Here is a 16953-nt window from a genome sequence, read left to right on the forward strand (position 1 = left end):
ATGTTATGCCAATTCATCTGGTAGATGTTAAGAAATGTAACTTCATTATTATTACATTTGACCAGCTGCTGGTGCTACATCAAGAGTCAGTGGATCACCAAAGTAATTAGGATTCATCCTCTAGGGCCGTTCAGTTATTTGTGTGGCAGTCTATATTTGTTGAGATAATTTACTGTTGACCAAGGTGGTAGGCCAACGGACCAACATTTCTGTTCTTTATTGAGATTACATGTTGTCCCGAATCCCCAAATGTTGTGTTTCCTGCTTTAAGCAGACACATCAATGCAAAAGCTCTCTCCAGAAATATTGTTTTACGTTTCTACAATTCCACTTCATGTACCGATCAGCTCTAGAGTGCTTTGCCATATTCATACTACTTGCAGACAGCCTCAGTACAGTATTTTTTAATGCAGTGGTGGATTAACTTTAAATATTAGATCGTACGTAATGTGAGCCAAATAAGTGAACACAGAAGGGAACTTCTCCAAGTGTGGTTTATTTAAGAAAAAGGTGTTTATTACATGACTGAACTGCAGTATTTAGCCCTAATAAATTTTTTTACAACTCTAGTACAAGTATATTCACAGGACCCACCTAACAGAAACATACATTTTCATGTGGGCCTTTTAATTACAAAAATCCCTTGTGTGTCTCCAAAAATAAAAAATACAGATTGATGACTGAGAGATAAATAGATAAATACACAATAATCAAATCAAACTCAATCAGCCAATAAATAAATAGAAGAATAAATAACATTCACAACATCTTTGGCCAAACTCTGGCCACTTCATTGTCCCCACAGACTTGACATTGGTCTTGGTAAATGCCTCAGCCAGTCAGAGCACAGTATGCTGACTGAATAAGCTTAACCTGTGGGGTTGTAAGGATCAACACTGGATATGTGGCATGAAATAGCAAGTGAAAGAACAATTATATTGAGGCACTTTTAAGGATGTTCTAGGAAATGACAACATTTCCATGTATATGCGTATTCCCCAAGAGGAAACAAAATGTAAGACGAGAACATTCAATTGAAAGGTAATTGAATGGCTGCTTGGCTCATCTAATCATGTTTCCTTATGTTCCCTCATTTTCTTCTTTTTTTTTCTTACAATTTTGGGACAGAGCATGGTAAAGCACTAGCCTGGAAATCCAGACCCAAATCTGAAAGATTAAGGGTCTGGCATTGAGTAATGAAAATGGCCCAACTCGAGGGGCGGCACCAAGCATGCATTTGAAAATCTCACTGCACGCGATTGGATAACACTACGACCAATCACAACAATACACGGGGTGACGTATCCAGAGCCCCGTACGCTTAGCTACCAGCAAAGTTAACGGGTAGATTATCATCGTCATCTGTTTAGCTCGCCTCTGGCCCGCCTATATCAGATACGCTGATGTGATTGGTGCAGCTCGGCTACAAGGGCATAGTTAATGAGCATCATTACTGAATGCCGGAGTGACTCGCTGAGCAAATTCAAATTGTGCTCTCGCAAGAACTCTGGATTTCCGGGGTAGTAAAGTACCACATGAAATAGAAAACGGTGAGCTGGAAAAAAGATGAAAACAGATAACATGGGAGGAAAACAATGGTAAAACGTGTGTGTGTGTGTGTGTGTGTGTGTCGCCAACCAAAAGAACATTGTTACGTATTTGCTTTTCGAGTCTGTGAAAAACATCAATGTGTGTTCTCCGTGGTGGTTGAGTCCGACTGAGTTTCTGACTGTTCCCCAAATATCCCTGCTAGCGTCTTAAAGCGGGGGCCCCAGTCATTGAGGTAATCATAGTCCTCCTCGAGGTCTATGGCGAGGGACTCGATGGAGCTTAGCGACTCGGCCACAGAGCCGTCGCCCTCGTAAGCGTACGTGGCCAGGGAGTCGTAGGGCGGTGCCGAGTTGTCCACGTCGTGCTCTTTCAGACGCTGGTTGATGAAATCTCGGATGTCGGCGCTGTCCTGAGAGACGGGCGGCCTGGGACCTCTCTTCATCTCAGGTTTGACGTCCCTGCGGAACAGGTTCTCTTTGACAACCTTAGGATTGCGAAGTGTCCCCATGTCAAATGCGTGCGTGTCCTCCTCTCCCCCTCCCTCGTCGTCATAGTGGATCACATTATCCCGGATGTCCTCCTTGGACGACATGAGAGTTTCCTTTTTCTTTTGCCGTCTCAAGCCCACATAGAGGACCACGATTACTGGGGGAACAAATTGAATGAAGAAATACATGTTAGACCACTGTCCACACACCCACATTACTCAGCCTTAAACACATTTTCTGTCAGGAAAAGAGAGAATTTCGAGATGCCAAGATGCTATTTTATTTATTTTTTGCTATGTTAGCATCATTGCAATAGGTATGGCAATGACGGTCGACCGGTTGGTTGGTCCACCCCTTAGCTCCAGCATTTTTGGTCTTTAGTCAGACAATTTTTGGATGGAATGCCATGGAATTTGATACAGATATTCATGTGCCCCCTCAGCATGAGTTTTAATGACTTTGGTACTGGCATTTCAACTAGCACCACCAGCAGGTCTTAAAGATGAAGCCTCAGCCGTACGTTGTGTCAATGTAAGTTAGAATACTGATGTTGACACAGCCTCAAAAATACTCCATCGTAGCTGGTTTACATGTAACCTACAGTATGTATTAGCAGAACTGCAATGATGTAGTGAAATCCTGCCTGACACTGAGATAAAGAAAGTTAAATCCATTGAAACTATCATAAGTTACCTTGACATCTAAAACGCAGTTTTCATCCACATTTGGCCCAGTTTAACCTGCAAATCAATGCCTTCAGGGAATTGAATTGCTTTTGTTGGCTCAGAGCAAATAATGTGGGCTGGCAGCATTACATACTTAAAATAGATAGCGCATGAACTATAAGCACTGTTGGAAAAAAATACCGCTGAGAATAGACCCAAAGCACACCGTTTACTGTTTTGTCATGCAACCCTTCAGAGGTTGCTTGAGGTTCTGCACATGTTACACACCGTAGTGCCACAGTGTGATTTTCAACACATAATGTTACAATACATTTACTTCTCTCCCTTTCCTCTTTCAGTGCAATCTGTCTCCCTCTCTCTCGGTCTCCTCTGTGAAATATGCAGTAAAATGTGTTTTTCCTCTGGGTTTTTAATATACAGTTGCATCTCGGCAGAAGAGCAATGGCCACGACAAAACTGGAGTCATTCAGGTGAAAGAGTCCAATAAATACATGAAAGTATACTTAAGTAGGTCTCTTCCTTTCATCCTTGCTGTATCACGTTTCCTTTCAGCCTCCCTTAACTCCCAAGCGATTTTATCTACCTGTGTATAGTGTTCCAGCTCCCCCCAGTGGCACCTACGTAGACTTCAACAACAGTCGGCTATTGTAGGACACAGTGGTTGAGCGCAGCTTGTCACTGGGTGCAGTCAATCCACATCAGTTTGTAAGAGACAGCAATGCAGATGAAAGTCTCTGCACCGGTCGGTTTAATTTACCTCATCGTTCCTTCGCACAGGACAACTGGGTCATCCTGACTCAAATCCTGCAGAGGAACTAAGTGGCTCTATGGAAATGTTCTCGGTGTGAGTTCTGATTTTCTCTGCCACTTTCCTTCTCAGGGACAGCATGAGAGTTTGGCGTCAGCCTCAGCCTTGGGGGCGAGTCGACTTGGAGCTTTGAAGACATTCCTCTCGCATGCAGTGAACACACCAACACTACAGCACTACGTGGACTGTGTGCTTTCATGTTCCCTCACATGTAAAACAATGAAATCCAAGCTGATTGTTTTTTATTTTACATGAGTACATTCATGAAGGTAATGAAAAAGGATTTATGATAAGGCATAGCTGGAATATAACAGCGCTGTACTACATGTTAGAGAGAGAAAGAGAAATGTAAATACAGCTCAATTCAGAGGTCATGGCCACCTTTGACTTCCACTGTAAAATACGAACATCTTTAACAACCGACCATCCCCATATTCATAATTCAAAAAATGATCCCATAAACCTACATTTACGTCCTCCCTGCTATGTAGATGAGTTTGGCCATTAACAGCAGAGAATTAAGGAGGAGTTTTACAACCATGACCTTGTGTGGAATGTAAAAGCTGTAGCCTGCGAAGCAGCCACAGGGCAGCAAGATTGGATTTAGTTTATAGAGCCAAGAGTCCCTCCCTCTACTCTTGAACGTCTCATTGAATGACCAAATTCATATGCGTTCTATAATTAACTGCGGACATTCCTGGAGAGATGCCAGACCAAGTGTCACGGTCAGCTCAGCAAGTTTGGATTCAGGTGTTGTCAAGAATGGCATGAAGTTGATATACAGTAGATCTAGCCGTTTAGATTTGTAGTTAGTGCAGTGTTGTAGTACTCGAGACTGCTCTCAAGACCACTTTTTGAAAGTCTTGTCTTGGAATCGACTGCGTTTTTAGTCGGTCCTGTCTCGTCTCATATAAAGAGGACTCTGGATTTTAGTTTGAGACCGGCATTTCTCATGATACACGTATGGCAATAAAAGAGGTGAATGAAGAACGATCTTAATTTGTTTTCTGTGGGTGTTTTTTTTTTTTTTTTTTTTTTTTATGGAAATGTAAATCTTTCAGATCAATATGAGGAGTGCCTAGGATTAGCATTTTACACATTTTATCGTGTCATGCAGTGTGGGACGCGCACTGGTCTGGTTTCGGTCTTGACTCGGTCTCGCCCCCTGCCTTGGTCTTGGTATTGACTCAGTCTCAACCCCTCAAAGTCTTGATCTCGTCTCGGTCTCGATACACTCTGGTCTTGGTGATGACTTGTTCTCGGTTTAGGTTGTCTTGATCACAACACTGGCTCAGTGTCTTACAATAAGCTTGAACTTTGACATCACAAGCCAATCAATAACCTAAAAACTGCACCAGGGAGAGATTTCAAATCTAAACCAACCTGTGAATCGAAATTATGAAAAAGTTGAGACGACGCACACATGCTGGTTTGGACAAAGTAGTAGTATAGACATTTCATTTCAGAAGGTTATTGAAGTTATTTGCTCATAATGTACACGTTCTCGTTAACTTGAAAGAAAGACCAAATCACGAGCAAAGGTTAAACAATTGTCATACTCTTCTCTAATACCAACAACTAAATGATAATTCAGAAAAGCACACAGCTCACTTAGATAAAACTGAATCCTAATTTCTGGAAGATAAAAGATACATTATAATCTCTCACCCAGTTGGAGCTGCCAAAGTGTGCACATTTTAAGTGTTTAAGATCAGGGATGTAGCATTAAGGCAATATATATAAGGACTCCCTGTTTCCTGTATGATTATCAAGGATGCAATGCTACAATGGAGATTTTTTACAAGCCATAAGACAACAGGTCTCACCTAACAGGATGATGATACACAGAAGGATGGCGATCAGAGCTCCAGTGCTGAGACCCACGGGAAGAAAGATGGCCTCAGCGCTGCAAGTTAGCAGGGAACCGTCTGCTTCACAGCCACAAACGCGGATGGTCAGGGTGCCGGTGCTGCTCTTAGGAGGGTAGCCATTATCGTCAATCACCACAGGAAGGAAATAGATCTCATGCAAACGCCGTCTAAAGCCACTCCGCTTTGTCACAATTCCAGCTGTGTTGTCTAGAGGGAGGGGAAAAATCAAAAAGAAATCTTCAAAACAGCCGTTGAGCTTTTGAGAGGGTATGTAGTCTTAGATTAAAAGAGTCGTCCAAATTTGCATGGGGAGGCCTGAAGTAGTGCAGCAAGTGCTTTTTCCTTGATCTATAAAAGTTAGACAGTGTTCTGACCAAAGCAAAAAAAAAGAAAAGGGGGTTCCACCCAGTATAACCTCACATCAATCAGCCAATCCTCTGAGCTACATAACAAGTCTGGAGGTCCAAGTATGAGAAAGATAAAACTTTTCAATGTCTGATAACTCGTTATGTTTGATATGGAATCCTCAACCAATGTGCTTCTCTGAATGTGATGAGAATCTGCAACGTATCAAAGAGTTGTCTTATCAAAGCTCTCACCATTTTACACCGCTTTCCATAAAAGCGGACAGAGCCTAACCGCATCCAAGTACATCATTCCCTGAAACACTGCAAAGCGTTTTTTCTGTCTACCTGCACTGTGGGATATTGGAATCTGTTGTAATGTTGTTATCTCTGAGCGCAGGCAGCATCACTCCAGAGAAACAGCAGATTAGCAATGAGAGATAATAGATCAAATAAATAAATAAAAAATGAAAGCACACAAAGGGAACAACTCGGGAAGACAGCAGTAGGTGTGAGAACCGGGGAGTGGAATAGAGGTCGACAACGTACGCAACGAAGAGGGAACGTGTCACGTTGGACCTGCCTGGTTCTGTCTGCTACCGCTAGGCTGTCTGACCCCTGTCAAGTCCGGTTTGTTCCGCTGACGAAGCCTGGCACTTTTTCTTGACAGGAGGTCAGGCATTTAAGCACACCTTGCATGTTGCACAACTGTGATTTTGTTTGTGCTCTCTCTCTCTCTCTCTCTCTCTCTCTCTCTCTCTACCTCTACCTCTTTTGCCAAACCTGTCCGTGGTGCCTGTGGTGTTTGTGTTTCCTTGTCCCTGCCTATCAGATCGCACTCTGTATCTGGAGAGTGTGTGCTCGCAGGGCCTCTGGCAGCCAGGAAACTGCAAGACAGTGTGTCCAAAAGGTAAAAAAAACTGGATCAGAGGTTCAGACCTGGGCTTGTCAAGGATAGTGAATACATTCGTCTCCCTGGCCTCATCCTGCCATGTCCCACTTTTCATTACCCGTCTTCCTGGTTAGACTTCAAAGGGCTCGGCAAATGTGCGCTGCAGAGTGTCATATATGCCCTTATCATAAGACAACGTCTGACTGCATGCCTTACAGACATGCCACTCGTATAAGCTCTGGGAAACACTTTTTAAATAGCAAGTGATTTATCTTGAGAGGGGGGGGGTTGTCCTCATTCCAAACTAATTGCATGTAGAGATTGGACGGTAGCTGTTGAGATGTAATCAATAATGGTTCTACTCGTTGGATTTTTGTGCCACCAAATTCAACTATTATTAATATACTATGTAAGGGAAAATGTAGAGCAAGCGGTTCATTATTGCGAAATAAATATGATGCAGGGCCCTGATGCGAAGCAACTATTACCCAAGTGCTTACTAAAGAAATCAATAATTTGACACATACATATGATTTATAAATGATTTTTTAAGAGTCTGTGAGCAGAACTGCTTCCATAGAAACAGTTTGTTATTCATAGCAGCAGCTTGCTATTTAGAAGTAACGTATATGGGTAGTGTAGAAGTTATATTTGTGCATGTTGCAAAAGAAGCTGTGTGCAGTCATTGAGGAAGTGGTTCAAGGAAATGTCACTGACGCATAGAAGGTTAACCTAAAGCCGTTACCTATAGTTTAAGCCTTTATGGCATAAGAGTGCATTGTTTACTAGACAGATAAGCAGAAACACAAGAAAGGTAGTTAAAGTTACAGAACAAACAAGGAGATTGCACCACACTAGACCCCAACCTTGTGTGTGTGTGTGTGTGTGTGTGTGTGTGTGTGTGTGTGTGTGTGTGTGTGTGTGTGTGAAGATGACAGGTTTTGCCTAGCAACAAGAAGACACCCCCCTGTGAGGAGAGAATAACAATTGAAAGGAGAGGATAGATGAGCGTTCACTTCAGACGAGATTTTGGTGGACCAGCTCTGATTTAATGTATGTTGCCAGGGAAACTCATTCTTGGTTCCCAATACAACATTACATATGATATTATAATAAACCTTGATATTAGGACTGATGATAATAGTGGGTTCACTGATGCAGCCCAGTCAGTTCAGAGCCGTGTAGTCAAAAAGATAATCCCAAATGATTGTACCATTTGCAACAAATGCAAATTCCTTACGCTTATGAAAAAGCCTTAGAAGATAAGTGTGATTAGGTGACATCTCCTGAGAGAATATTGTTTAAAACAACAATCAGCTGGGATACACTTACTTCCAAAGTCCCGGATGGTGAAATTCTTGTTTATCAGGTCTTCCTTTGGTGATTTGAAGGAGAACTGTTGTCCAGCTGTCGGTAGATCCTGGTCTTTTGCACTGAAAGTCTGAATCACCTGTTAAAAATGAAAATAAAAATCATGTTCTTTGATTATGAAAAAACAAAAAAGGAAGGCATTCATCTCTCGCTTGTAGTTTTACTTTTACCGGTACATTTGTTGAAGACTGGTAACCCTTTTATCTACATATTTGGATTTGCACAGTTGGAAGGTTTACTTGAAGGTATCTACATAAGAGTGACATGACACTGTCATGAACGAACGGATCAGCCCCAGCTTACATCCAGGACATGGTCAAACCATATACCCCAACCCACTTCACTCTGCATCAGCCAAACTGCTTGCTGCCCCCTCACAGCGAGGGAGAACTAATCACTCAACGAAATCCCGATTGTTCACTGTCCTGGCTCCCAAATGGTGGAACGAGCTCCCCACCGACATCAGGATGGCCAAAAGCCTACACATCTTCCGCCGAAGGCTAAAAACACATCTCTTCTGACTACACTAAACCTGCACTTTCATATGTCTCTTTGTAGCTTTGCTTATTTAAAACTAATGTACTTGCACTTACTAATTGTTGTCTGGAGTTTGAACCTTCACAGTTGAAAGCACTTAATTGTAAGTCGCTTTGGATAAAAGCGTCAGCTAAAAGACATGTAATAATGAACGTGTCATAAACGGTATAAACAAGTCATAAACGTTTATGACATAACGCTTCTTTTAGTAAGTGTCATTCGGTTTTTGTCATGACAAGTTCTGGTTAGGGTTAGGCAGTGTCACGTCCCTCTTATCAGAGTAAAGTGTTACCGAAGGTTTTCATTTTGAGTAGTTGTTTCCATGTCAAATGTTTGTTCTGAACAGAACATAAAACTCCTACCGTTCAAATTGTTTTTGGCAGAACAAATGTGAAATTATTCAACACTGAACAGAAGTGCCAACTAGTCCTGAACCGACTGCACGTCAGACCTGTCGGCGCTGAAACAAGGCAGTGAACTGTTCTCTCGGTAGTTTTGGATACATTCACTGAGCACTTGATTTATAACGTGTTCAAATTTCTGGATCACGTCAACACACAGAGTGATGGATTAAGATAATTCCGAGCTGCTGGAGCTTGTTCAAGGGTTAGGGTTAGCAGTTGTTTTATATTGTTCTTATACTACAGTACATCTTCTCAGAGCACAGGGCCAACTCCAATTGCATTCCCAAAGTAACCCACAATAAAACAAGAAAAAGACAATTTTATAAATCCAACACCTACATACAGTACATCTGCTACAGCACAACAACAAACTGGATGACTTATATGTGGAAAATGTGTAAAAGCATTTATTGAAACAACCACTGACTTTTCCACCCCGCTACACACAGACTGCTGATTCAGCCGCCTCTGTACCAGACTGCGGACGGCTTTCTACTTTCTTCTCCCCCCCCCCCACCCCAGGCGTCTCGGAGCTTTGTCTGAAACCGGCTGTCTTGCCAGCCCATCTGTGCTACCAGTCTGCTCTTCCCCCCGCACGCTGGGCTTGACCTGCTGCAGACCTGATGCCTCGGCCCTGATGCATGTAGGAGCCACCAATCGGCCTCCCTGCCCTGTTACATCACCTCGGCTATGTTGCTCTTCTTCTCTCTCCCCTCTCACGAAAATCCCTACAGAGGAGTAAACCTGACACCAGGTGGGATGAGTGCTCTGTTGTATTCCCGACAGCAGCTGTACAATTCGCACTATTGATTTCCAGCGACCAAATTAGCTTTGTGATGAATAAATCCAACTTACAATTACTTTCACTTGAATTTAATCGATCAGTCTTTTTTGATGTCAGTAAATAAGTTATGTCAGAAATAATGGTCAAACGTCAGTCAACATTTCCCACAAAAATGATGTCTTTAAAAGATATATTTTGCAGGGTGTCCCGGAGGAAGAGCAGTTAAGTCGCATACCATAAAGCTGCAGTGTCCTGTAAGGGAAATGATGCAATTACACACATCATTATGTTTGAATATGTTTATTACACATAACCCTTGAACCCTACACTAACCCAGATGTCCTACATCTGTACCGCATGTGTAATCATGAATTATTTCTACTCCATGTAACATCGCTCGAGCAAACCTTTGCCTGATTGCTCCCGAGAGAGCTACAAATATAGCAAAAGGTTCCTGGGAAAGCGCGTTCAGGACAGAAAGTCTGCTTGTGTTAGAAGGTAACAACAAGCCGCCAACAGTAACCGTATATCAAGAATAGACAGTGGCCACCAAGGGAAGCAGCCTCATCTTCGGAAAAGTCATGCATGGATCGAGCTTGACCCCTGAGAGTGCCAGCTAAGAGTTTGGTTCAACGCATTGTCATGAACGGGTCCGTATCATATCGTACGAAAATGTGCGCGCACCAAAACGTATGAAATCCTACGAAATTAGGAGAACGCTGGCTGGTCACGTGACGCCGGCTGGCTACAAGCTCCATGATGCGGAGCGGCAGTTGCTTGTTGTTTAAAGGTCCCATGGCATGAACATTTCACTTTATGAGGTTTTTTAACATTAATATGAGTTCCCCCAGCCTGCCTATGGTCCCCCAGTGGCTAGAAATGGTGATAGGTGTAAACCGAGCCCTGGGTATCCTGCTCTGCCTTTGAGAAAATGAGGTCATAAGGGGAAAGGTTACCTCCCCTTTCTCTGCTTTGTCCGCCCAGAGAATTTGGCCCACATATGAGGGAGAGACATCATGGCTTTCAAACGAGCAAAGTGGCAGTTGGTCAATGCCACACCCCCACCCTCCACCTTGCCCCCCCTCTCTCCTCCTCAATAGCTTCAGACACAGAAATGGCACATCCTAAGGAAAGCTCATTGTGGGACTGGCTCTAGTGGCTGTAATTCTGCTAAGGCTGAATTTCGGGGTAGAGACTTCAGATACAGTATTAGGGGACCACTAAGGTCTATATAAAAGAGACTTCAGATACAGTATTAGGGGACCACTAAGGTCTATATAAAAGAGACTTCAGATACAGTATTAGGGGACCACTAAGGTCTATATAAAAGAGACTTCAGATACAGTATTAGGGGACCACTAAGGTCTATATAAAAGAGACTTCAGATACAGTATTAGGGGACCACTACGGCCTATATAAAAGCATCCAAAGAGCACCATGTCATGGGACCTTTAAGTAAGTTGTTTTACAGACCTCCATTGTGTCAGCGGTAGTTGGTGGTTCAGTTACCCAAAAATAGGTGACTTTGAGCCAGGTACAAAGCACCGCGAGCTGCTGGTCAATTTGGCGGACATTACGGTTAAATTGAGTGCACAAAATATGAGTGTTTTGTCACAACGAAAGTTAGGAATAGGCACCAAAATGATAAGTTAAGATCAGGAAAAAGATTGTGTTTAGGATTAAAACACTCCTAAGAAACACGCATTTCCTGGGTGAAAGGCTTTAGTTTTCCCCGGGAATCAAACTCCACTCCCTGGCTTGAAAGTCCTGTATGTTAACACCCACCCATCCACTGCGACCTCCTCCCTACGCAGCCAACTGCATTCTTATACAGCGGCCTTCAATGTAGTGAATACAGCAAAAACAACGTGCAATGCTTACGAATTACAGTGCTTAACTTTTTGTAGGTTTTTGAACGGATGGTTCATGAGAACAGGCTGTGGTGATAAGAGGCCAAGGTGATAAGAAAGCAGCGTGGCTGAAGGGAGGTTGACCTAAACAGGATGAGACAAGAGACTGGACTGCTCCAAGGTATTAAGGAGGAGAACAGCTTCTCCTGGGTGTGCACTTTTCGAACTTACTTTTGTCTTGTGTACCATGCTCTGAGCATTAATAAAGTGTGACAATACGGTACGAGATTTTTGTCTTGTTCTTTTTTGTCAGACTGGAATTGCAAAGTTGCTGAAACAGTCCCTGGTTCGATCAGCCAGGGACCATTGTTGCATGTCTCACTCCCCTCCCCCCATTTCCTGTCAAACTATAATATTAACTGTCCAAAAAAAAAGGCAGGATACCAAACAATTATATTGTGTCTGAACAACAGTCCAAAAACCTAAATCTAATTCATTTACATTAACCAGAAAATGAGAAAATATTTCATTTTAGAAGATTGAATTTGCAAAGTGTTTGGCATTTTTACTTAAGAAATTATAAATGAATAATCAAAACTCATTAATTATCTGTGAACTAAACAACAAATAGTTATAGCGTTTATAAAAACTCCTAATAAACAACACTAGATACTGGCCAGCCACCTCCACCACTGATATTACTTAAAAAAAAAAAAAAAAAATATATATATATATATATATATATATATATTATAATAATAATAATAATTTATACTTTATTAATCTTACAAGGGAAATTACAATGTTTTCACTCTGTTATTATTATACACATTACACACAGGCCTGAATTACACACACAGTCTCAGTACCTATACATTAGGACTAATGGAGAGATGTCAGTGTGAGGGGGCTACCCATTGAAAGGCACCCCAAGCAGTTGGGGGTTTAGTGCCTTGCTCAAGAGCACCTTGACAGTGGCAAGAGGTGAACTGGCACCTCTCCAGTTACCAGTCCACCACCATACTTTTGTCCGTATGGGGACTTGAACCAACCCAACTCCCTACTGACAGAGCTACTGCCACCCACTTCCTACAGCTGTTTGCACATCTCTTTCTCAACTTCTAGAATTGCTTAGTGATGTGTCTAAGTAACAATATGTGTCTGATGATTCTTTAAATGCATATGAAAATATGTGTAAGTTATGATACTGTATATCATCAGCTTCAAAGAAGGAGAAGAAGGAAGAAGGCATACTACTTACTACACTATTAATCCCTCAAGGGGGAATTCAATTTCCTCATCGTATATGGCATTAGCCTTTAAAAGCATGTTTGTTTAATGTTTTAATTACACTATTAATTATAAATACTGTGTAAGAAATGCTACTTTTCATGGAATCAAAAGTGCTTCCCACCTCTCCTCGATCATAAGTGGAACTGTGGCTGCTGTAACTGCTTAATACTGGGTGCTATTGTACATGTCGAATGGCTTTAAGTGTATTCTGCTTTTGCTCTCAGCTGCATTGTAAATTAAGCGAGATAAGAGCGCCAGCTAAATGCTGTAAATGTAAATGTAATTATTCCACCATAACAAACTGATTCTGTGGGTTAGCATTTCAATGTGGCATTATAAAAAGCCTGTTAAAGGAAATACATTAAAGAGCGAGGAACACATAATAGCACTGGCTGTCCTAAGTAATATGGAAGGAATTCCGCAGTAGTAAATATTCTTGTTTTATGTTTCCTTTGTGGTTGCTTTTTCTCATTTCACACTTGGCCAGGTGACCAGTCAGGACTCTGAGTGTAATAAATAATAAAACAATATATGCTGTATTACTTTGCCATAGCCATTTGTATTTGCAAATCTCAGTTTTAAGGTCTCAGGCCACTCTCTTTCCTGCTCCTCCCCGGATTTAAATCAAAATAGTCAGTTGCTTTTCTTGATTGGCTATGTCCTGGTGATTGTGCCACAGCGTGAGAAACTCCAAAACAAGTGGTTTGTATGTTTTTCCAGCGGTGTGCGTGCACATAATCGTCTAGGGAGAAGTGTGATGGATTTTTACAAGAGATGATGTGTAATTCTTTATCATCCACCATCTGTGCACAACACCTGGTGGAATCATGCTGTGGAAACACTGGAAGAAAGTGCATCTTCTGCACTAAAGGGCAAGGGAGGAGATAGGGAAAGAATAAGAAGAGATTAAAGTAAGGGAGTAAGGAAGAGAAGAGAACAGGAGATGCCTTTTGTATAGAGGGCATATATTGCAAAGATGATTGCAGCTGATATGAATAGAAGGCTGTGGCTGTCTAGCTGTCTGCAATTGTTTTCTGCCTTTTTTTTAAATGTAACTCTTTTTGTCTACTTTTTGTACTTTTCGAAACGGGTTCAGGTAACTTTGGCAAAAGAGTGCGCGTTCATGTAGGATCCCAGCAGCTGATTGAAGGGAAAAAAAGTTTTCAGGGCCTTTAAGAAAAATGCTAAATAGTTATTTTTGCATTTGTGATATGTTTTGTTAAGAATCCAGCATCAAATTGGTCTCGGCCCCATTCCTAAGTGTCTTGACTCAATCTTAAAGGCTGAAAACACGTCAAAAGTCACAGACAACTCCATGTTCGGAAGACAGTGACGCCTTGGAATGCGGGGCACAGCCGTTGTTTTGATTGCAACAGGCCTGAGGACCAGTGAAAACATCCTCAATGTGATGAGGAGTCTACAGCAATTTGATAGACTGCCAAAGAAGCTGTTCCCGCAGAACGCTAACTGCATATAGATGCTGGTTAATGGGCTAATTTACAGGCACAGGTGGTTTACAATGCGCACAGGCAAATTCTCCACTGCATCTCAAATAGATCATCTGAAATGTACTCTAGGTTGCTGATATGCAAAGCACTGCCGTGCTTTATGATTGCTTCTCCCGCTGAATCGAACTCTACGACACAATCAGCTCAAGATTTAGATTCAAACTCCGTGCTGAAGGGTTCTCTGCAAACTTCGTTGAAATAAAAGGTTTTATTCAAGTGACCTTGAGTTATAATGCTGGAAATCAACCTTCTGTTAGGTATCAACGTGAGAGTTAAATGTGTGTATTTACTGCAGCAAGAGGGTGCTTCAAAAAGCAGAAAATATCAATAAACTTTATCTCCACGCTCCTTCAGTTCAGTGTTTATTTCTGCCTGCCTCTTTGCCAGCGTTTATAGAAATCCACACCTTTCAGATTCAATTTAACACTTTTAGATAGTTTTCAACAACCACCTTGGAGACATATTGGCTTCATTGGAGGACAGACAACACCCCGGTCAACGGTTGTCAACTCACTGAAAAATCAACACGTCTTAACACAAGAAAATGTTGCTGTGTTAAATGCCACGAACGCATCATGCGTGCACAGAAAGAGGCAGGGAAGGGAGGAAATGTGAAAGTACCTGTCCCACTTTGGCATTTTCGCACACAAAGGTCTCATATGGACTGGAGAGTTCCGGTGGGAACTCGTTGATGTCCAACACATGGACGGTGACGGCCACCCGACTGCTCAGAACTGGACTATCTGGAGGAAAAAAACACAACATAGAAGTGTTTAAATAAAAGCACAAATGTGCACAGTGTTACATGAATGCAGAAAAAAAAATACAACATTTTTTCACAGCACTGACATCATGTGGATATCGAAAGTACTACCATCATATGATGAGCCAAAGCATAAAGGTTTATCACTGGGATAGTCAAGTGGTTATAGAGGCTGTCATGCTCGAATGCCCAGTCGGAGTGTCCTTGAGCAGATGCTAACTGCTCGCCTGCTGCAAGTCGCTCTGGTTAAATGCGTCTGCTAGAAAAACCCTTGATGTGTCTGGAACATGTTGATGCATAACTTGCACCCGTGTGCTGCTGTTTTATGGGGCTTTAGATTGATGATGTAATGGAGAATTAAATAAAAACACACAGTAAACGCGCCCCGTGTGCTGCCTGCAAATAAAGCATGCCTCGAATTACGGAATATGGCTCTACAGAGAGAATATTTTCTTCACAAGCTTTTTTTTCTCAGGTTCTATTATGGGTTTTAGCCATAAGATGTGCTGCCCGTATTAATTATAGCGTGGAAGCCCCCTTGAGAGGGACCAACTTGAATCCAGGGTTGTTTGTTACAATGTTTCCTCACGGCAGGGGCACAATGGGGAAATGTTCTTTTTGTGCGAAAGCCCAAGTAAGGTAAACTTTATGGATTTGATGTGGGAATAGGCTTTGCTCTGCAGTAGGGGCTTAGTGTGCACTTGTTTGTGTGAGTGCTAGTCTATGGGTGCGTATGTGCGTAAGTTTGTGTGTAGGTGGGTGGTTTAGAAGAATGCAGGAGGGGGGGGGGTCTCAAGGGGATTGGAGACACAGCCACAGCTCAGTTAGTAACCTGTCTCTGACCTTGATGGAAAAAGCAATCTTCCCTCTGAAGTAAAAATGACACAGAGCATGGAATTTGCTGCTTTGCACTGACTGAACTACCGCCAATGATGCTCAGCCCGCAAAAATACTGATCTTTTCTGTCATCGAGGTGAATTCTTTGGCCTCTAAAAAGTTTGAACAACTTCATATCTTCTAGATCGACAAAATCTGTAAAATTTGACTTTGAAGTCCAAGGCTTATGGATACAAGGCTTTATCGTTTCCCCCTCATCTCATCTCAAAAACCCCATCTCCATAACTGTTGACTGCCTCCCAGTATGTCATCAGTGATATATCTTTCAGCCCACTAGATGGTGCAATGGTATAGTGATTATATTCAAATCTGACTTGTGTCAGCATTTCAGCCCAATGACAAATGCTCTATTTATTTTTATTGAAACAGAATTCTGCGTTGCTACAGAATGCGTGATCGGTCATAAAGTTGCCTGCTTTATAATACTGCTTTGCTACTGGATATTACTTTTTGATTAGGCTCATTTTAATAAAAAAAACCAATCAACCAAGCAAGCGAGCAATCAACCACAAACCTATAAAAAGAAAGAAAGATTTGCAGCAAAACAGAGATAGAAAGATTCCTTGTAGTTAGCAATCTTTTAAAAGTGCAACGGTGGACAGAAGTAAGCCTGCTCACAACACAAACTCCTCGGTAAGTGTGAAACTACACTCAATTTCTGTAAATAGATAATGTATGCTTCCTCACTGCATCCAGCCAAGGTTATTATTGCATTTAATAGATCCTCCCCTCGCGTTGACTTTTAGAAATTGCCACTGGGCTTTAATGCCAAAAAGCAAACCGTTAATCTAACCCTGGCTCTTATTTAGCAGGGTGTCTGCTGTGCACTGTGTCTCAGGAGAGCAGCAGAGACTGCTCTTATTTTGCTGCATGACTGCAGTGTCTAGCAACGACCGGACAGCTCTC

The 16953-nt window shown here is 42.1% G+C and overlaps 1 protein-coding gene across 2 annotated transcripts in view; it reads right to left on the reverse strand.

Annotated features, from left to right (window-relative positions):
• Positions 1 to 1467: 1467 nt before the first annotated feature.
• LOC114549022 (cadherin-12) overlaps positions 1468 to 16953 on the reverse strand; it is a 62722-nt gene continuing 47236 nt past the window's right edge. For both annotated transcript variants that reach the window (XM_028569118.1, XM_028569119.1), the window contains exons 8-11: positions 15009 to 15130; positions 7973 to 8090; positions 5360 to 5611; positions 1468 to 2196 (exon numbers count right to left, since the gene is read on the reverse strand). In XM_028569118.1, the coding sequence (XP_028424919.1) occupies positions 1685 to 2196; positions 5360 to 5611; positions 7973 to 8090; positions 15009 to 15130 (1004 nt within the window). In that variant the 3' untranslated portion in view covers positions 1468 to 1684. The remainder of the gene's footprint in view (positions 2197 to 5359; positions 5612 to 7972; positions 8091 to 15008; positions 15131 to 16953) is intronic.

This window comes from Perca flavescens, chromosome 22, assembly GCF_004354835.1.
Source record: "Perca flavescens isolate YP-PL-M2 chromosome 22, PFLA_1.0, whole genome shotgun sequence".
NCBI classification, from domain to species: Eukaryota; Metazoa; Chordata; class Actinopteri; order Perciformes; family Percidae; genus Perca; species Perca flavescens.